The 21,145-nt window shown below is 39.9% G+C and overlaps 2 protein-coding genes across 4 annotated transcripts in view; both read right to left on the bottom strand.

The window, feature by feature from the left end:
* LOC132980601 (syntaxin-1A-like) overlaps window positions 1–15,733 on the bottom strand; it is a 56,549-nt gene extending 40,816 nt beyond the window's left edge. Inside the window, exon 1 of one of the 3 annotated variants that reach the window (XM_061046819.1) lies at window positions 15,264–15,733. In XM_061046819.1, coding sequence (XP_060902802.1) covers window positions 15,264–15,293 — 30 coding nt within the window. In that variant the 5' untranslated portion in view covers window positions 15,294–15,733. The remainder of the gene's footprint in view (window positions 1–15,263) is intronic. The other 2 variants (XM_061046820.1, XM_061046818.1) reach the window with 2 other exon arrangements.
* A 630-nt stretch (window positions 15,734–16,363) lies between these two features.
* On the bottom strand, window positions 16,364–21,033 carry bud23 (BUD23 rRNA methyltransferase and ribosome maturation factor). Its single transcript, XM_061046821.1, has 12 exons — window positions 20,844–21,033; window positions 20,527–20,564; window positions 19,165–19,260; window positions 18,973–19,055; window positions 18,678–18,774; window positions 18,485–18,581; window positions 18,321–18,371; window positions 18,154–18,239; window positions 17,889–17,934; window positions 17,735–17,796; window positions 16,941–17,030; window positions 16,364–16,778 (listed from the first exon to the last, which is right to left on the bottom strand). Exons 1-12 carry the CDS (start codon window positions 20,889–20,891, stop codon window positions 16,724–16,726), a joined length of 849 nt encoding a protein of 282 aa, XP_060902804.1. The 5' UTR covers window positions 20,892–21,033; the 3' UTR covers window positions 16,364–16,723.
* Window positions 21,034–21,145: the final 112 nt, after the last annotated feature.

A 21,145-nucleotide genomic window follows, 5' to 3' on the forward strand; every position in this document is an offset into this window, starting at 1 on the left:
TTATGTGTTGGTATGGCAATGAACTACATCGGAGGAGCTGCGGACTATTACAAGCAGAGAGAAAAGAGGCAGCAGCAGCAGGAGGCAGAGGAGGAGGAGGACTAGCAGGGATTCAGAATAAGCACCAGTAGTGCTTTCTTCCTCCACAGAGGGACTGCATCTCCTGCAGAGAGAAGGAGGTTTTACTTTGAGTGGTCAGAAGGGGAGAAGATCGAGTGGTGCATCCCAAAATCCCCACCACCCACACAGATCTGAAGCTCCTGCTGAGGCTGGGAGAGGATTTACATGCTGCACTCCTTCCTCAGCGTACAGACTTGGACTTGAGTGTCCACACACAGCAGATGCTCTGAGACAGGCACAGAACAGACGCACAGACACTACAAGCTTGTGCAAGCCAGTCCCCCATTGAGCTAGTACCCTTCAGACCCTCTGGGTCTTACACTCAGGTAAAAATGTCCAGCAGGTGGAGTGGTGGCCTATTATTATTATAATAAGAGAGTTGTTATAGTGTCAAAGTCAGCTCCATCAAGACAAAAGGCAGCAGCTGCATATCCAGTGTAAAAAAGGATGAGAAGCAAATATAGTCCAAAAGTAAGGGATGAAGCAGACATAGTGTATGCAGTAATCTGTAGTATTCTGAACAGTCACCAAAGCGAGCAAAAAGGAAGGGACGCAATCTGCTTTAATGCAAAGCTGGCTTACATTGGCAATGACTATTATCTTTAATATTTGTCTTCAAACCAAACAGCAACCTTAGATGTTGAAAATGGAAGCCAATGTCAAAGTGCAAGAAACTGCAGTTCCTTGAGTGTCCTTTTGCGGTGGCTGAAAAAGCCAAGGGACCCCTTAAAGACCCCTGTTAAAATGCCCATTTTACAGCAGTTTAAACATGTTTACAGCCTAACACAAAAACACTTTTGCTCTCTAGCTCAGTTCTATATTGATAAGAACTGAGTTTCGCTTTCTTAGGTGTAATAAAGGGGCGAGGCTGATTTGATTGACAGGTGGATGCATTGTAGCTGTTTGCCTGGAGGCCAATAAGCCAACCTCAACTCTACCTCTTAGCCTGTGTCTACATAGACAGAAAGTAAGAGTCAGCATTTCCAACATGGCAACTGCCATCGCTAGGCTTAATAATTCCTCTTCAGACACCAATGGGTGACATCACTGAGACTACGTTCATGTTTTATACAGTCTATACTTTCAAGTGACACCTGCATGAAAGTGCAGCTAACAATCTGCTTATCGACGTTGTCTCTCAAAAACACCAGTTTCTCACTTCTCAAGTTGCTATTCAGAATGTAAACATGGCAACACACGGAAAAGGGAATCTTGGTCAGAAGTCCTTTACTGCAAATGGTTACGCCCCTGATGTCAACCACAGCTCTCAGAGGCTAAGGGTCTAAAGATTGAGTTTGCAGGCTGCAAAGGAATTACATCTGAAGGCAGAAAATAAAGGAACAGACGAACATGGCAACAGAACGATTATCCAAATCAGTGCAGGTGCTAATTGCAGAGAAAAAGCAGAGGGACGTGGAGTGTATGTGTGTATGACAACAATACTTTCAGAGCCATTTCCTGGTTTCATCAGAGAAAATGACAAGACAGTTACAGTGGTGATGGAGACCCAAGTGGGCAGCACTTTATTGTCTTTTTGTGTTTCCACATTAAAACAGAGTAGTTTCCTGCATCTTTGTATTACAGCCAGCTCAAGCAGCTTCCTGCTGTCCCATTAGAAATGACTCATAAGAATCAGTCAGCCGCACAGAGGAAAACTGAGCGCACAACCAGATTTATTATCATAATACAGTGAGATAACATTCATTATAGATGTGTGCTCACTCATACACACACACTTACTTGAACACTTGTTTTTTATAGTCCTGTTTGCTATAAAAGCCAAAAAACATAATATAGAAAAATAACTGAATTGTAGGGTTTTTTTATGTAGTGGTGTGAACACTCATAAACATGACACTCAACACTTTTCCTCTGTCCTGACCTTTGCCTTTTGTCATGTTCACGTTACCATCAATTACTATGATGAGTTTCCAGCTTGTAAATAGCAATCATATCAATATTAAAGTGGTAAAATAAACTCCTAAACCTCTAAACATATCTGACTTATTAACAGGTAAACTTAAAGTAATAATATACATCACAAGAGGCAATCTGTCGGTTGAGATACCACCCTGATTCATTGTATTGATATGTTCAGTGTAACTCCAAGCAGGAAGACTGTTTTTATGCATCTCTCTCTCTATCTTCTTACTTCACTTACCAGCTCATCATAGGCATTAACTCACTCAATGGTAACCAACCAGGTTTTAACGCCATTTCCAACAGCCTTGCAACAGTCAAACTTTAGATCTGTTCTCCTCTTTGCTGCTGTAATTTAATTGCTGATTCCTTGGGACCGTCCTCAATCCGATTTACCTTCAATTTATCTTTCAGAAGTCTACTCCTAATTGAATCCTGAATCCTTCCACCATCACCACCAATGACTTGGCTCTTACTGCTGTTTGCCTCTTATCCAGACTACATAGTCGAATCACTTTTCACTCATAGCGGAGCCTCTACTGATAACAATGGAAAAAACATTGTCAATACAAACTTTTGAGTTTTAGATCTTTTTTTTTTGCGTACTCTGGACACTCGTCTCACCCTGCGCCATAGAGTTTCATTGCAAATACAAGTAACTGTAGTAAATGTAAATGATTTAGAATTGAGACACTGTTCCTGTAGTCAACACACTGCTCCTCTACTTCTATACGAAGTAAGCCACCGATGGCCTTTTAAAAATGTGAAAACTAGCCAAAACCTGCATAATTCTCATTGTCAAAGCTCATACTGCTCCTCCCAAAGATAAACATTCAGCTTCAAAAACACCTTGCTTGTAAAAATAGCCAACCACTCCCCAGATCAAAACCCTCAGGACAGTCACCTCCTACAGACCGAGAAATCTACAGGATATGATCTACAGCTGGTGGGAGAATCACATGGAAATTAATTCTCACTTTCATTTGAACTTTGCTTCTATGTTGAGTGCCTTTATGAGTGGTGTTTTAAAGGTCACCATTCAATCCACCTATAGATCATGCATTTTCAGCATAAACATACATACAGTATAATACTGACGAGATAAAAAAAAAAGTATTTAATGGGATTAAATCAGCAGAACAATCGTTAAGCGGAGCTGACAAAGCAAAACCACAAACGAACCCAACGCTCTCACAGGCTGATCGCCCGGCTGGTCAGCTGACTGAATGACTGTCAGAGTAAATAAGCAGCTGATGGAAAAGGAGGCGGACTCAGTGTGAGGCGATCGAGTTGGGATAATTACACAACCAGGGAGCAGCCTGGGTGATTAGAGGAGCACAGGACGTGATAGATCAAGTTGGCCAAATGTAAAACTCAGTCTGTTTGGTACACGTCAATGTGCTGTCTCCTCACTGGCAACAACACCAGAAGCAATCTGTGAAGACAATCAACAAGTCTACAATCTTTTATTCTGTGCTTCCAGTAACTGTGAGCTGTGAGCTGTTTGCAGATGTTACTCAGCTGGAAGAAAAACAGTTTGTTGCATTTCTCCATGTGGACGTGCGGATCAATACACTCCTTTGTTTGTCTTAAATCTAAGATATGTTTGTGCTACTGTAATGTTTTCTCTACACATGAATGCCCCGGAGTGCAGCAAGAAAAAAATAGTTGGGCGCAATCACAGAGAAGAAAATCCATTTAGTGGTTTTGCCAAGTTTACAACTGCAGATCCAAACAGTCTGCGTTCTGCTTCTAATTATTATCTCAACAAACTTGGCACTCTTTAAAACCACAGACCAGACTGCAGAAATCAAATTCAGCCTCCCTTAATTGATTTTTACATGACCTGTAATAAAGTTTGTTGTGACAAATTATGGACATTAAGAGGAAACTGAGTAGGCGAAATGAATCCCTCCACAGGAGTTACATTTGTGATCCGTTATCACTTTCTCTCTGTTTTCTCTTTTGTCTTCATCAACTCATAGGAGGGCTGCATCTTCAACTGCTAAGTGTAATATGTTCACAAGCTAGTCAGGTGAAGTGTATGTGGGAGTTCTGCAAACATTCCCAGACATTTCCAACAGAGATTCCTTTTTTCCCCCCCACAAAAAAATCTGAAAATCCCACAAAAAAAATCCAGAAAATGTCTAAGAAATCCTGACAATATTCCTGAACAAATTCTGAAAATTTGAATGAAATTTTCAGACACTTACCCAAGAAAATGTGTAGCAATTTCCCATGACAATTCCTGGAAAATCCCACAAAAATTACAGAGGTGTTTGCCATTATGTGCTCAAACTTTGGAACATTTAAGATGCGGATTCCTAAAAAAAAACAATCAGACACAAATTCCTGGAATTTCTGTAGAAAATGTCCCAGCATTTCCTGAGAAAAAACCCCCCAAATTTCCAAACAATTAAAAAAAAAAATGTTCATCTTGGAAGTGTCCATCAGTTACCTGTTGTAATTTTAGGCCTAGTCCACACGTAAGCGTAATTTTTTTAAATGAAGTTTTTCCTCCTTTTCAAAAAAGAATACCTCGCTAAGTTTTCAAAAAATCTTCTTCCACATGAAAACGCAAAACACACTGTTATGGCTGTCATGAGCATGTCAAGTCAAAAAAAAAAGGTCCTTAGCATGCTTAAATGTTCTTGCCAATCCTCTGCAATATTGCACATTCAGGCACCTCTCTTCAACATGGTGGGAGCACTAGTTTGGTTATGTCGGCTAACGCACTGATCTGATGTAAACAACAGTGACAGCGTCGCACAATGAAGTCAAACAGAGGAGAAGGCAGCGCACAGTGTGACATTACAAGCCCAAAACTCTGTTTTCCCCGTCTACACATAAACACCTTAAACAGAGTTTCTGAAAATCTTCACCCTAGATGGTGTTTTCCAAAAGGTGCATTTTCAGTAACTTGGAACGCTGTTTGCATGTGTACGAAATGCCAAAACACACAGAAAAAACCTCAGCTTTCAAAAATACCACCCGTGAGGACTAGGCCCCAATGTTATATGAGACACTTTATGACTTTGGGTTCATCTAGTCTTAAAAGCAAAAATACATTTTGCACTCCATCAAAAGAAACAATCAACAACAAAAAAGGATCAGCGCGAGGTTAACTGGAGGATTTTATCAGCTCTGCCCTCAGCGAGCAGATACAGAAGTAGAATAATAATGTAGGCCTGCAAAGGGCTAAAACATTAACACCACAGCATCACTGTGAAAGTGGTCCAACAATTTCCTTTTTTCCCCAACACTCCTCCTCTGTATCCTCCCCCTTTATTATTCTTCCTTTTTCTTTCTCCTGTCCTTCATTCTCTCGCCTCCTTTTAGTGAATCTCTGCAGCCCACACAGCATGGACTCCGTTACCTTTGTCTCACGCCTCCACTTTATAATTGTCTTCGTCTTTAACAACCCACCATCCATCTTCTTATCAGCACTCATATTTTAGAACAAACTCATATTTGTTCAATGCAAATGGTTTATGCTCAGCCTATATGAAGAAACTTTTTACAGTGTTGGTTAGAATGACATTTAACTCTAACTTCTTGGTTGTCCACATGCGTTCTTCTCTTCTTTCATCCCCCTCCGTCCTCTCACTCCCTCACATCTCTCTGACCTTTAACAGCGTAATCATCAAAGTGCTGCCATTTAAAGACGCCAAAATACAAATTTACAAGCTGCCACACAATCAAAGGTTAAGTAATGACTTGTAATGCGATAGCAGTGAGTTTTTCACAAATCAATAATAATCTATTTCAGGTCAGAGTTTGAATGTCTGCTGCTGCCATTCCTCACAGAGATTACACTTTTACTTTCCGATAAGACCAATTAGGGGATGTTTACTTCCGTTTAATCTTGTTAGCATGTTCGTGATTCAGTAAGGAATTGAATAGCAGTAAGGATTTGAACATAGGAGCTGCTTCTGTGAGTATAGGTCAGGGGCTCCTGGTGAATCATTTCCTGTTCACGACTCAAAGAACTTCCAACAGGAAGCTGCACCGTTCTGCTAGCATGCAGGAATTATGGCTGCTACAGTTAACAACTGCTGTAGAGCAGAAAAGAAGAACTGACGCCTGGACATTTAACTGATGGCAGCAACAAACATCAACAATATCATGCTAGCAGAGCATGAAACGTTAGCTAATTTCCGTGTTTCTCTGACACTTTGGAGGAAATGGTGACAGGACTGCTAGCTTAGTTGCCGCCACAGTAAGTCCAGCTTGTTGATTAGCGCTTCTGCTTGGTTTTAGGTTATGATTCCTTTATCATTCATTGTTTCTTGGGTTTTGACAGGAGCCAAACTATAGCAAAGGTCTCCTGCCCTTTAAAAACAAACAGACCTGCTAATTCTTTAAAAACTCTTAACAAACACTCAATAAAGCAGCGTTACATCAAAACAGTTTCTCCAATGCTCTTAAGTAGACAAGAGAGAAAATGTGTCAACAGTATGTACATTTCATACTTAGTTAGCCGTATATAGCTGTTATTGTTGTAAATCTCATGCTGGTTTCAGGTAAGTACTCTGTATCAGCTGCACAACCAGGTAATGATATCAGAGGTTGAGATTGTATCCAAAGAGCTCCATACAAAAGAACCATCCTTGTCAGGTTGGTAAATACACAAATCCTCCCACCCTGAACATCTTTATATGAAGCTTGGTGGGCAACCAGTCGGTGCTAGTGGGTAAAAAAAAGTCATAAAGCCAGGCTCAAATTCACTTTAACGACAGATCACAGGCAGGAAAAAGAGATGTGCTGTCAACACTTGTGCCATGGTTTTCTTTATCCGCACCCAGTACCCTCCCTTTATTCCTCTGTCGGGCTTATTTAGAGCGCCTCACGCCATAGCTCCCTGACCATGAAGGATTGTGACAGCACCAATGTGTTACTAACACAATTATACAGTAGATATGGGCAAACTGTAACAGAGAGTGGGAAGGATGTGGAGGGCTGGCAGGAAGTACAGAGAAAGGATCATGTTAGCAAGGGGGGAGCTGCAGGGCAAGAAGGGCAAAGAAAAGGCGAGAACAATACCAGAAAGAGAAGCAGAGAGAAATTCACTTAAAATGAAAATAGAGACATTTTTTAAGTAAAAAGTTTTTATTTAAATTCAATTCATTCAGAAATATAAGACAGTTTCTTAACCCCAAGGTTTAGTTTTCACACCCACTAGTCCCCCAATATCAATACAACTGGTTCTTGTCACTACCCTCTTACAATAACAACAAAATAAGCACATTGGTAAGATTTGTACAGCATATATGTAATTAAGTTAGGTAAATAAGAAACCTTACATAAATGACATAACTTCAGCTAGTGATGCACAAATAATTATACAGTATGTAACACTTTCACATGATACAAGTAAAACTCCTTTGCTCCCATTTGACTCTATTCATTTATCTGGGCACACACTGTACAGGGGGGATTTTTTTCATCATCAGCATCATTCATTTTCATTTATAAAGGATAGGAGTTATTCATTATGATGTTGATGTGACTGATATGTCGGCGTGTAGTAGCTGTTTGCCAGGAGGCTTAAAGCCCCCCCAGCTCCAGCTTGTTGCCTGTAAATAGTTTGATCGAAAGTTAGTTTGAGACAGCATCGCGAACATTAAGCAACACTGGTTGCGATGTTAAAAACTCTTTTAACTCTTAAAAACTGTTTCATACTCTTTTCTGCTTGCAAGTATGTTCTTCATGATGAGAATACGTTTGATAACATGTGTGATGTAAAGACACAAACAGGACGACAGGCGCAACTCAGGGATTTTTAAGACACTGGCCAAATACTAATAAAAGTTGTCATATTAGAACTGAACTTTTATCTTTCGCTTACCCATGGGCTAAAGTTAGCAATTGAATGCTTTGTTGTGGTTGTCGGTGGCAAATGATATCCTGCGGAATAAGTTCATTTTAGAACGCTATTTATGGGAAATTGTGGTTTTTGGTGTTTATTTTGAATAACTTGTTGATGAAAAAGTGCCTGTTACGTCTCACTCTGTCAAGAATAGTCATATTATTATTATTATATTTTTAAAAGATTATCACCCCACAAAGACCCACTTGGCTAATTAGGGCCTAATGAGGTCAATGATAGCTCATAACAGACTTTTTTTTTTAAACAAGGATCTGTGATCAGAGACGTTATCAGCTCTGCGCTGCCATCCACTATAAGATGATGTGGCAAATTACAGATTCAATTTTAGCAGCAATAACAAAGATGACCTGAGGCTATTTCTCCAACAGCAGATGTGGAAGGTTTGATAACAGAATTGTTATTATTTTTCATTAAGATCTTCATCAGCAAACCCCTCAGGAGCTGCAAACTTTACTCACAAACTTTTCTGTAGACACAGATATAACAACACAGTGAATTCAGGGAAGACTTACAGGCAGAATTAAAAAGGAGTAAATAAGAGCCTCTCTTGTATGCTTTTGTGGTGTAGATAAGGCCAGCGTAAAGTGCACGGCGATTCAATGGACCATCCATTCACACATCTCAGAAATACCTATTAGCAGCCCACACATATTAATGCAACTGTCACCTCATTTGCAGAGACAAACAAGTCCCTGGTGAAGTGCCAGATCGGTCACACTCATTTCAAGGCTCATTAATACAATTATGCAGCCTGTATGTGTTGATGAATGATGTGTTTGTGACTGTGTTTGAGCATGCCTGTCTTGTGACAATACACAAGAATGACAACACCTTTTTTTTTTGTGTGTGTGTGTGTGTGTGTGTGTGCCTTATTCCCGATTTGCAAGTGCACGCACGGAGGCTTAAAGCTTTAATGAGGACAAATAAACCTCTGACCCTGTTGGCTTTACGTTTCTCCAGGCAACTAACGTAGCTGTAGAAAACATAAATAAGGTAAATATTGATATGTTTCTGTCATTATAAAGACCAATTTAAAAGTTATGTGCATCTTCCAAAACTATTCTCCCCAACATTGTGCCTCATTGCAGACCAGAATTTCATTGTTGTAAATTAGTTTTCATTTCGTTCACATGCTTTAAGTTGTGATCTAAACAATTAGACTTTTAAAAAGTTATAGTGACACATTTCACAGGGCATAAAGTGATGGTTATGTTGTTTATATATCATTTATTTAGTGTGTTTATTTAGCACATACGGCCACTCTGGTTATGGCATGCTTACTGTCAATAAAGCTTTTTGGAACCATCCGATGGAGAGTTAAACCATCATTCAGTCTAGGATGCTAGCAGTGGCTTTTCTTTCTCTGTTCACGACAACAGTCAAGATCAGGTCAAGGATAGAAAGAAAAAGAGGTAAGGATATTGACTCATGTGCAGGAAAGGGGAGGTGGATGCAAGCAAGAAAAAGAAAACAGAAGGTAGAACAAAAAAACAAATCAAGAAAGTCAAAGACGCACAGCGCCTGAGCCGATGCTATATATCCATCCAATTTGTTAACGTGTCACTCCAACACAGAACAGGAATTGACAGTGAGTGTCCCCACAGTACACACGGACAAAAGGCTGCCTGAACAGATGCTAACGCTGACTAACAAGACTGCAAAAAAAGAGGACAGAGGTGGGGAGAAAGGTAAGGAAAAAATGCAGGGGAGGACAGGAAGCCATGTGATAAATCACTGATAGCAAAAGAGCGAAGAGCAATATACGGAGGAACTATGCAGTACAGGAGAGGGAGGGTGATATTATTAAAAAGAGCTGGAGATGAGAAAAGGGTAAAAAAAAAAAAAAAAAAAAAAAGACGGGGCTGATAAAATGTCAGGAAAAAAGCAGAGGAAATAAACATTTGATTGATAACTGCCCCTGCAGTGTGAGTACTGTAATATCCTAATCAGTATGTTTCCTCTTATGATTCAGAGGTTAAAGAAGACTGAAAAATCTATCATATCTCAGCCATCTGTCACCAAAATCACTGCCTGGCTGACTGGGAGTGATGGGACGAGGTGCAAGGGTACAGGAGAGGCTGTATGACCGTTTCAGATATTGGGACTGACAGTTTTTAGGCAGAGAGCTAATGAGCAGAAGTCCGAGCAGGTGTTGAGCTCATAAAGTAGCTTTATGTGCATATGGGTAATGTTGGAACAGAACCTGCACCCTCATGCAGTTATGAGCTCAACTTAATTTGCTGCCAGAATGACGCTCGAGCACACGAGTGAGCAAACTTTCAGCTTCAATCGAAACCAACGCACATCAAGACACAGGAGCAATGACAAACCCATGAAGTCCAGTTCTCCTCTTTTTCAATGCTCCAATGCTTTCATTGGATGAGAAAATTAACCCTCATGTCAAAATTTCGTAAAAGGTTATTTTTTCCACATGGAGGCTAATCTAGGTAAAAGATTAACACAAAGCAAACATTTTATACATTTAGGTCCCAAAGTCCAAAATTAAAGAAACTTTACAAAACTAAATGTTGAAATATGCAATAATGAAACTTCATAATTAATACAGCCCCATCGTCAATGTCATTTTAAATTCATTGTTTTTACTATAATAGTTCTAATCATGAAGTCGCAGAAGGCTGGAGACTGCGTTTTTAGTGCCAGAGGGTTCCCTGTTATCTTGCAGTCAATGAGGGCATGCCCTCCATTCAATCCCTTAATATTTAAATAACAGTCAAATTAATTACTTCATTACTTAAAGCAGTGTGGTTATGCAATATAGCCGATATACATGCAATTATTTTTGCTCTGCAGAGTAAATGCTTTGTTCACTCATGCGTACATCTTACCTTATTAGATAGAGGCTATAATGGCTATAATTTCACATCATTTTGATTCAGTCACATTAAGATACATTCAGATTAATTGGTGCATTGTTATTAGTGGGAAAAAAATGCTTATGGATTTTTGATTCAGTGAGGACACGTTGCAAACACAGATGTCGAGTAAAACATGAAGAACAGCAGATTGATGACAAAATGTGAGTTATAGCTAATATGAACTGTTTGAGATTTGTTTATAGCATTTCTTATTGAAAATAGGTCTTTACGTTGTTATCGCATATTTTTCTCATATCGTAAGACCTACGACACAGAGGGTTTTAAAACTGGCATCAGAGAGTTGTTTGATATCAGCGGGTCACTAAGTTGAGGCAACACAATATAAGGAGAGAAAAACGCATTCCTGCTCAGAATTTAAGAGCCACATCGAGAAAGACATGGCATTCGATTTGTATTCTTTGATGAGAAATGAAATGTCAATTTTCCACTTGCTTTTTTGGGCTGTAAATTTGACTGCAGTCTAGATAGCACAGACATCTTAGAACATCATCACGTCACTTTGCTCAACAAGAATACTTCTGCAATGACCCGTTTCCCAGCTACATAAGATGAGCCTCAGTCAAATAAAATATTTGATGTTTCAATGCTAAGATGAATGACTCAAAAAATCCATCCATCTCTCATCGTCCACCTTCAGCTCCACCTCAGGGAGCCCAAAGCTTTCATCGTGCACTCCAGGCCCCCCGTGGTAACAAATGATACCCTGACAGCTAACCTGAAATCCTCTCCTCCTGAGCCAAGCTCCATAACTGACCCCTAATGTTCCTTTTCTTGGTCAGGTTTCTCTGTCCCAATCTCTCAAAGGTCTTCGAGCTGCTTATAGCATGGCAAACCCCAAGAGACCACTTCAGCTTGGATGCCTCTCATTGGAGCTGGTTCCCTGGCAACAAAGTTCCCAGGTTCAAGGGGCTCTTAACCCCCCCCCCCCCCCCAACATAATAAAGTGATGAATCTCTGCGTTTCCAGATTTGTTTCCATTATTTCCATTGTTTTGAATTTGATTTCCTTCTAAGGCCAAATAATATTTCCAGAACAGCCAACAAATGTTTTGCAGCTTGAAAATGAAAAAGCAAAGACTCATGCTAAACTCAGTGGGGGTATATGACAGCAGCAAGTGGAGAGCTCGTCCAATAAACAGTCGGGGTCAAGATGACTTCTCAGCGATGCTCTCACTGCCAATACCAGCTATCAATCAAATAAAGTGAACTGCCCTTTAGCAGAACATTGAAAAACGTGTGATATGATTACTTCTTTATGGCTACCTTGAAGCTCTAGTGATGGGTTTTTGCTGGTTATAGTAAACTGAAATTCATAATGACGGCAGGTTATGAGCTGCTAAAGCAAACAAAGCCGTCAGATGGATTATTTCTATACAGTTGTTTTAATGCCTTGCTGGAAGGTGTCAGACGAGGTGATTAACAGCATGCTATCAAAAAAGCCTGTGTATACATTTTCTATGAAAAAGATTCACTTCAAGTTATACATCTTGGAGCTGGATACGAGTTTTTGTGCGCCAAATTGACACAAACAGCAGTAATATGTAGATAAGATACAGCAAACTGAAGCTTGAAACCAAACTATTTAGACCCCTTACAGAGCTGAAATATAGGTTACAGGAAGAACATGCAACTTTTTGATCCAAGAGATGTCGCCCTTTTATTGTTGTGCTAGCAGGCTAGTGGTAGTGCTCTTTAGTTCGCGCGTAGCTTCACACTGCATATAAATTTACAAGAAATGACCGCGATCTAAAAACGCTTACGTGACATTGAAAAAAGCAGAGAGTACAGTGTGTTATTCTTCTTTTCTCTAGTCCCTCAATTTAACAACTTTTACACGCACGGGGATAAGCTGGTTGTCCTGTCCATGTAAACATGTTGTAGATACGGCTCGGGTGTCATTGTAGACAGTCATGACTGTGACTGAGGATATACTGGATTTCTGCTGTATTTATCTGTAAAATGTTGCATATTCAGCCTTTAACGTATAGATCATTTATCAAGCATATCAGAGAACAGCAGCTAGTTGGTTTCTGAAAGGTCTAATACAACTGTAAATGTAATATCTTTGGATTTATTGGCAGCCAGAGAAGACGTCTGAAGAGGTGGTCTCTGGTCCATAAAGCCCAGTTTCAACCAAGCGGTCCGGTTTGGTTCAGTACAGTTTGGTTCTGTAGATCCTGATTTCCACAGGCAATCGTACCCTTACTTGTTAGGTGAGGCGTAACATGTTGAAAACAAAGATGTGTTTGATAACGTAATAGCGTAACATCATAGCAGCTTGACAAGTCTAGCCCGCAAATAAATTCAATTGAAGAAGAAGAAGAATGGGATACATTAAACAAAAGGGCCGAAGTGGAGGATGTCAAGCAGAGGTCTGCACCTACGAGGTCGTCAATGGGACAGTGATACATGCTGACATTAGTCGTAAAAAAAAAAAACCCGCCATGTAATTACTCTCTCGAAATCCACTGGACTTTCAAGCAGGTGCATTTTGTGTTTGACCTTTATTACCGCTGTTGCATGGGAACTTACAATTCTTTCGACCAGTCAATGGACTGCAGTGTGTACAGCCTTTCGGGTCAGATCGGTACGCTTGGCACCCCAACCGAAGGGTAGCACAACAGTAGGACGGTACAGATTGGTTATTTTAGTACCATTCTCAACGTCTGACAGTGGAAACGCTAATAAAGCGTACTGAACTGAAGTGAATTGAACCGCATGGTGGAAACAAGGCTTAGCCCCAGGAACTCAATATGGGCACGCAAAGTATTTGAAAAGAACAACGATTGAATCATTAAACCGCTCAACACTCTTCAGAGACATCTACATGATATTCAACAAGCTGAATTAAGTTGAAGCTGTGAATAAAAAAAACCATATTAATCTGGTGCTGATGGGAAATAACAGTCTGCGACTTGCAATTTACTTCAATTTTATTCGGTTGGGATTGCCTGAAATTGGTTTGTCAGAGGCCATATCTTTCAGACACGACAGATATCCAAAATAATAAAAGGAAATAGAATCAGCAGCTGGCGGGCAATTTCTGTCGACCCTGCGTAAGGTTCACTCCGGCTGGTTTTGTTTGATTTCCGTTTCTCTCTCCTCTCAGCACAGGAGGAGGCAGCATGGCAGGCTTGAGACACACCTCTCTCAACACACACACACACACACACACACACACACACACAGTTGGCAAAGCTGTTGTCTCCCTCGAGACCAATTCAGAGCTAGATCTTCACTGAAAACTGAGGAGACATAAATTGTTTCCCCCCCCTCCCCCCCCCCTCTCTCTCTCTTCAGTTTAACTGCCAATTACCCAGATCTGACAATGGCCACTTTAACCCCACATGCACAAACACACACACATAAATACAGCTGTCCATATAAACCCAACAGCAGCCCATATATCAAGCTGAAAAGCAGCATTCCAACAGAGGATAATACAAGACACAACCTAATTATCCAGGTATCATCTTTTTCGTCTCATCATGGGATACTTCCTAAATACATTAAAGGAAATACTTACAATTACAAATAGTGGTATTAAAACACCATGGACTGCATATTTCTATGGTTATGTTCCAACTCCCAACAGATTTGAAGGTTTTATTTTAAAGATAATGAAGGGTTAAGGGAAGAGATGTGGAGACTGACATCAAATATATTGTATAATCAACTCCAATCTGGCTTCACATGACTCCTTAACTGCAATGCAAATATTAAAATGTAGTACAAAAAAAATGACTGTGTGTGTGTGTGGGTGGTTAGAGGCTTTTAGATAAGACCGTCGGTGACGCGCAGAAGGGCGGACAGGTGTAATGGGCGTGATGGGACACATCTCCTTTTTCAATCTCACACCCATGGTCGTCCACACACACACACACACACACACACACACACAGAGACACACACACACAGACACATTTTCACAAGGTCCACATTTGTAATCTCACCCACTGTTAATCACTTGTAAATTTAGTCTCACTTAGAAAACGCTGAAGGAATATTCTGAATATAAAACGTTTTTTATCTCATACTCCCCAGACGTCCTGTAATCTCTTCAAATCTCTCTCAAATTCATTGTAATTTAAAGAATATGAGTCGATCAAAGTGATTTTCCGTTTGGATAGAAGGAGACAATTATTTTTTTTACTTTAAATGTAACATTTGAAAGTTATTTTTCAACCGGGTTTAATCCTGCTTTTACACACGGTGAAGTATGGTAACAGTTTGCGCCTGTTACCTTTGGTAGAACATTTCAGCCTCCATCAGAGCCCCGAGAGTCACAACTGTTGCTCCAAACGCGCGCACAGCTCTGTGGATGTGCGCTTTCTTTAAACGCGTCATTAAACCTACAAGACGTTACAAAGCATTAACAAAAAAAAAAAAAAAAAAAGGACGTAATGACCTTTTAAAACCAATCAAACATTAACTTACATGTCGAAGTTCTTGCATTCGGTCCTTCATGATGCCTGTGAATCACTCTTATCCCTTCAGTTCCCCGTTGTCTCGTGGATGTGCGCGGATGGAGCGGAGAGGCGGACACCGGCACGAGGATGAGAGACAGACCGAGGAGATACGCGCGTCTGGCGGCTGCAAGAGGCGGTGATTTGCCCTCCTTTGGTTGGGCTGCTGGGATGGTGAGACCACTTTACAGAGCCGGGTGACGCGCACTAAAGGTGAGGCGAGGCCTTCCGCAGTTAACCCATTACACACCCCCAACTTCTTCCTTTAGCTGTACTCATTGACCCCTTTTCCGAACTCTTAGTTTCCTTCTGTTGCCTTAAAGTCAGTCCAACAGACTGACAAGAAATGAACACTTCGGACTGAGTGTCTGACCGACTGGTGAGATGGAGTCTGATTTGGTTATGGATTGAGCAGGTTCGGAGATAACGCCCAGGTGGTCTCCATTGTGCCAAAGCGGACAGCGACCTCTGTTGGCCACACACGGTAGTACGGCATGGTCGACCTCGAGTTTAATCAGGATTTAAAATGTCACATCTGTATAAATATATGTAAAATATAGAGATACATATATTCATGCACAGGCGTTAATGAAATTCAGGCTACATTTCCTTTTCTCTCTGCATAATTAAATAGTTGTCTTTGCTAATTGGGTTTTAATTTCATTAGAGGTCATGTTATTTCATTAACAATCTATTTTTATACTTGTATACTTTATACATTTTAATCATCTTAACGATACTCAACTTGTCTTTTTTCCTACACGTGTTTGAATATGGCATATAGCGAGATATTTATTACATAAATACCTGCGGCAGAATTCTGTTATTTTGTTTTAAAGTTCATTAAGGCACAGCTTCCCCAGATGATGGAGGTCGCTTCTTCTCCATATTGCCTCTGAAATCTTCATTACCTTAATGACCTGCCAGCTTGCTCAGGAAAACACACAAAGCTGTGTGTGGGGTTTGTGGATGTGGTTTTTCATATTCCGTGTGGTGAATTTTGTAACACAGGGTGGTGATTCAGTTCAGTTTTCACAGAAATATGGAGGCGTTTCGTTCACTTCTAACACATTGCATTGTGCTTGTTTTTAATTGAGAATAAACCGCTGATCAGGGATAAAAGACATGACATTTGATCATTCATAAAAATGGTTTCAATACCATTCTGTCCCCAACGAGCAGCACAGATCACAGTACTTGTATCTTCCAGCCACATCAATGTGGAAAGTTACATTTGTGTGGAAAAATTGCCCAACACTTGTTTGAATTACAAAATAATTGGGCATAATGGCTTTTTACTCTTGCATCTCATTTACTTGAATTAAAATGTTGAAAAATGAGCCGAGCCCAAACACTGTGAAATTCCAGCGGCGATTGAGTGCGGAGTGGCACAGACGAGCGCTTATGAAAGCAGCGCTGCATGAGTCACATCTAGAAATGAGGTTTTCTCTGACGTCCAGTGTATTTTGTGTCAGCTCGAACCTCCCTGCAGATGAACAAACACACAGCAGAGAGAGGGGACATTTTATCAGCATGTGGGACTGAAAAACAGATCATTAAAAAAGGCGTTTCAGTTAGAGCTTCAGTTGCATTATTTAGAACATAAATATTTCTACACAGGGTGATGAAACCAGTTCTTGGTACTGACTTTCCTTGTCTTCTTCTCCTCTCCTTCTTCTCAACGATCCAGTCTTTTCCCTTCTTCACTGATTTGCCCTTCATGTTCTTGAAGCGGCATCTTCACGGAGAAAAGGCGAGGTGTTTTAAAATGTAGCTTGTTATATTTGAAACAACCAACATGAACATCACTATGTCAAAGGGAGGAAAAGCTGCCTGACAGAGTTTTAAAGTCAGGCAGAACGATGGCCCTTTATTTGTGTTTTTAATCTCGGTCTCTTGCCCTCATCAAAGCAGGTATGACTGGACCTGCAGTCGTAAAGGCTGAGACCTGTTTCTTAATGTACTGAAAAGTAACAAAGGTTACGTTGTATACTGGCTCTTTTCATTTATAGACACAGCAAAATAGGAAAACGGCTGCAAATAGTAATGAATTTGATTATGGATCAAATTGCTTTAACAAATCCCAACATTAAAATGTATTTTTTTCAAATCCCAACGATATGCAGTGTACTTTAAACAAAAGCTAAAAGATGAACAAAGAATATGTTATTCAATAAGCATGAAAATAAACTTGTTTATTTTAAAGTCCAATACATTTAGCAAATTTATAAAAAGCTTAGCATGCAAATAATAATGTCAAAAACATGTCAGAAAAAATGCTTTGAATAACTTTCATCTCATCACATTGCATCTTTCTAAATAAAACAAATAAATCACTCTAATGACTAAAACAAAGTGACACTTCCAAGCTTGTGAACAGATCGCTCACACTGTTTATTACCCTACACACATTCAGGTTCTGCCTGTTGTAAATCTCTTTACCTTTGTTTTGAAAACTGGACCTGGTTAGCAACAGCTCTGTCTGATGTCTCTGCACCCAAACCCTGAAATAAACAGATAATGATCACAGTGATGATAATGGAGCCGAGATGAAAAACAGACATCCAAAATATCAAGTTACTCCTTTGTTTCTTACTTTGGGAAGGACTCCTGTGACTCCAGCAAACAGACAGAGAAAGAACCTGGAAAAACAAACGTGTGTGTGTAGAAGAACTAATCAGGCGAACCATTTTAATCTGTAACAATTCCACACAAGGCTAATGGGACAAACAGACAAGTCATTGTCATCTTGTTCTAATTAGTTTTGTGTTGCAAATACACTCCTGGTAATTTCACCAGCCATTAAGACAGTTGCAGCTGCACATGTCAAAATAAAAGCACCGTTTCCTAAAAGTACTGACTTTTTAGCCTTGCTGCTGTTTGGGTAATCCACCACCATTCCTCCACCGAAGCCTGCCCTCATGGCCTGCGTCGTGATCAACTCGAGCTAAAGCGAGGGAAGAAGACTAAAGGTGAGAGAGAAAATAAAAAAAGTGGTACATAAACAATCATCATGATGTTATTTCACCTGTTCTGAGTTTTCTGGGTAAAGTTGAAAAACTGCCCTTGAGCCTCGTGACTGAAGGAAAAACAAAAAGGTAAGAATTAAATAAAGTCTTATATGTAGTCTGGCCTCTTGGTGTTTACATTTTTGTCGGAGAAGTAAAAAAAAAAAAAGTATGAAAACTTTACCAGGCAGGAGTAAAGAGTGCTAAAGAAGGTGTAGAGTCTCTTTGGAGGACTGTGTGTTCTCTTGTCAGCGTTACAGAGCCACTGCAGGGCAGAGATACTGACAGGAAATAAAGACAAGATTGAAATATACTTATAATGCACGATCAATGCAGGGGAACTCCTGGTTTAAAAAAAAGAAAGAAATGTTCTTTACCTGATGCAACCATCAAAGGTGCCAGGTCGGAAAGGCATCCCCTGGCCCATATCCCCCACTAAGAGGTCTCCTTCTACGTCTCTGTCCAGAGCAACATCTGTCACACAACAAGACCTTTTTATTCAATCTTTTTTCCCCACAATGTGTCCACAAATACTTTTTTTATATAATGATACAAATACATTTCAAAACACATGAAAACATATGTTTACGTTTTTGATAGTCAGTATCTTTTGAATACAGTGAAGTCACTTTAGCTGTAGCTTCTAGCTAAATATAACGGCTTAAAACAAACCGAGCATTGCAGTGCTGATGTCGACTCCCACCCAGTAGTGTCCCTCTTCTGACAGGAAGTCTCCACTGAGGCCAGAGCCACACCTGAGAGACAAATAATCATCTTAACACTTAAAACACACTGGATTCATCTTGGTAGTACGACTGGATATGTTCAAATGAAGTGAGAATCAAACCAAGCCAGCTCACTCACCCCACATCCAACAGGAAGCATGGCTTCCCCTCTGGCAGGTTCAAGAGCTCTACAGCTCTCTCTGACATCTGAGTCTGGATCTCAATCATCCGAGAGCTGTGAAGCAACAAAACACAGCACACATCTCCGTTACAGTTTAATATGTCACTTTCTAAAATAAATAGTGACACCTTGACATCAACTACTAGATCACTGATGCAATCTCTCTTTGACTATTGCTCTAAACTAAGTCTGCAGAAACAAACAGGAAATGATGTGTGCTACATGTTGCTATATCAATGACAGTGAAGGATATGACAGGATTGGGGGTCGATCATGTGACCAGTGCCATGAGGACTGTGGCCACTCTTTATGGGGCGCCTCCTGGACCAACTAAACTAAATCAACGCCCCCAAATTTAGTTTTTATGTGAGTGCGACTTTAACCTGTTTTGATGAAAGAGCAATTGTTTTGTGTGATTTGACAAACTGTCAAAACTCTTTGATTCCAGGTTTTGAACGTGAACACAGTCATGTTTCTGCACCATGCTATCATCCCTGATGGAGAACGTTTCCCACCCCCCATGCGTGGAACTGTAACAGCTCTGGGCCGCTCCTTCAGCGGCAGGCTTCGCAACCCGCGGTGTCAGAAGGAGAGATACCGCAGGTCCTTCCTTCCTGCTGCAGTCAGACTGTTTAACCAAGCCTGCTCCCAGTAGATCACAAAACACACACACAACCGGACAATTCACTCTGACTCTGTGCAATAATAATGTTATATTATGTTTACCAATCCACTTTATGTGCATGTCTGTGTTACACTGAATATTACAGACTACACTTTTGTCAAATAGCTGATCTATTTTTTTGTACATTCTTAATTTTTCATTTTTTTAAATTTAAATTGTACTGTATTCACTTTTTGTCTGCAATCTTTGCTCTTTGCTGCTGTAACAATGTAAATTTCCCCATTGTGGGATAAATAAAGGATTATCTTATTTTATCTTATCTTATGACTTTCAACTTTAAACGGATATATTTGGAGCGTGGAGAGAAACAACACCTTTTAGGAGGTCAACCTGAACATTGAAACTAATCCAGTTTTCACAATCTATATGGCATTACAGAGTGCAAACAATTAAACATTTTATCAAGAAAAAATCAGTCAGTGGTATAAGAAATATGGTCAGAATAAGACCATCATAGTTCAAATGACAGAATAATAACACAATACTGCATGTTATATTTGTTTATGGTTTTTGATTAGGTTGATGGAGACAACACTGAACAATATACACAACATTCACCTAGCTCCTTATTACAGGAGAAAACACAAGTACATCACAGTATAAAGTATGATAGTTAAGATAACATGCAGACTTACTTCTGAGAGTATTTCTTTGCCTCAGCTTCATTATAGAACTGCAGGAAAGAGAGAAAATCACATTCACACCGAATCAAACAAACACAGTCAGCTGATTCTACTGTAGTTTTACTGAATCACCTCAAAACAGACTTCAACATGTTAAATAATGAGGAAGAAATACAACTACACATAGACTATTCTAGAATTAAATATTTATTAGTCAGCCATCGTTCATCAGTATGATATAAAGAATGTAAAGAGCCACACTGCTACAGAAACAGGACTACATTTAGCCTAGCATCTAAAAAAAACTACATTAAAACCTCGTCACTGACCACTTCAGGAGGAGCTGTGTGTTCAGGTCGACGACAGCTGGAGGCCATGGCTTTCTCTCTGTGTGTGTGTCCAAATCTGAAAATTAAGATTATTTGTAAAAAATTAGCAACTAAAAAAGCTCTATGTTGTGATAGTTTACACTACACGTGAGGAGGATTACGCCATAAGCAAGCGACGAAGAAATACTTCTTCGTTTTTAAAAAAAAGACAAACACCGACATCGCCATCTACTGGGCAAAACACTGTACCGGTAGATTACAACCTTTTACAACCATTTATGTTTGAATTAACTTGTTCCTGT

The sequence above is a fragment of the Labrus mixtus genome, chromosome 9 (assembly GCF_963584025.1).
Source record: "Labrus mixtus chromosome 9, fLabMix1.1, whole genome shotgun sequence".
Classification (NCBI taxonomy): Eukaryota; Metazoa; Chordata; class Actinopteri; order Labriformes; family Labridae; genus Labrus; species Labrus mixtus.

Coding starts and splice junctions, on each gene's coding strand:
- bud23 (XM_061046821.1), bottom strand. CDS start 20,891: ATGGCCTCCAGCTGTCGTCGACCTGAACACACAGCTCCTCCTGAAGTG. Junction 19,261..20,526: donor GCAAAGAAATACTCTCAGAA/GTAAGTCTGCAT, acceptor GTTGCTTCACAG/CTCTCGGATGATTGAGATCC. Junction 18,582..18,677: donor ACCTTTGATGGTTGCATCAG/GTAAAGAACATT, acceptor ATTTCCTGTCAG/TATCTCTGCCCTGCAGTGGC.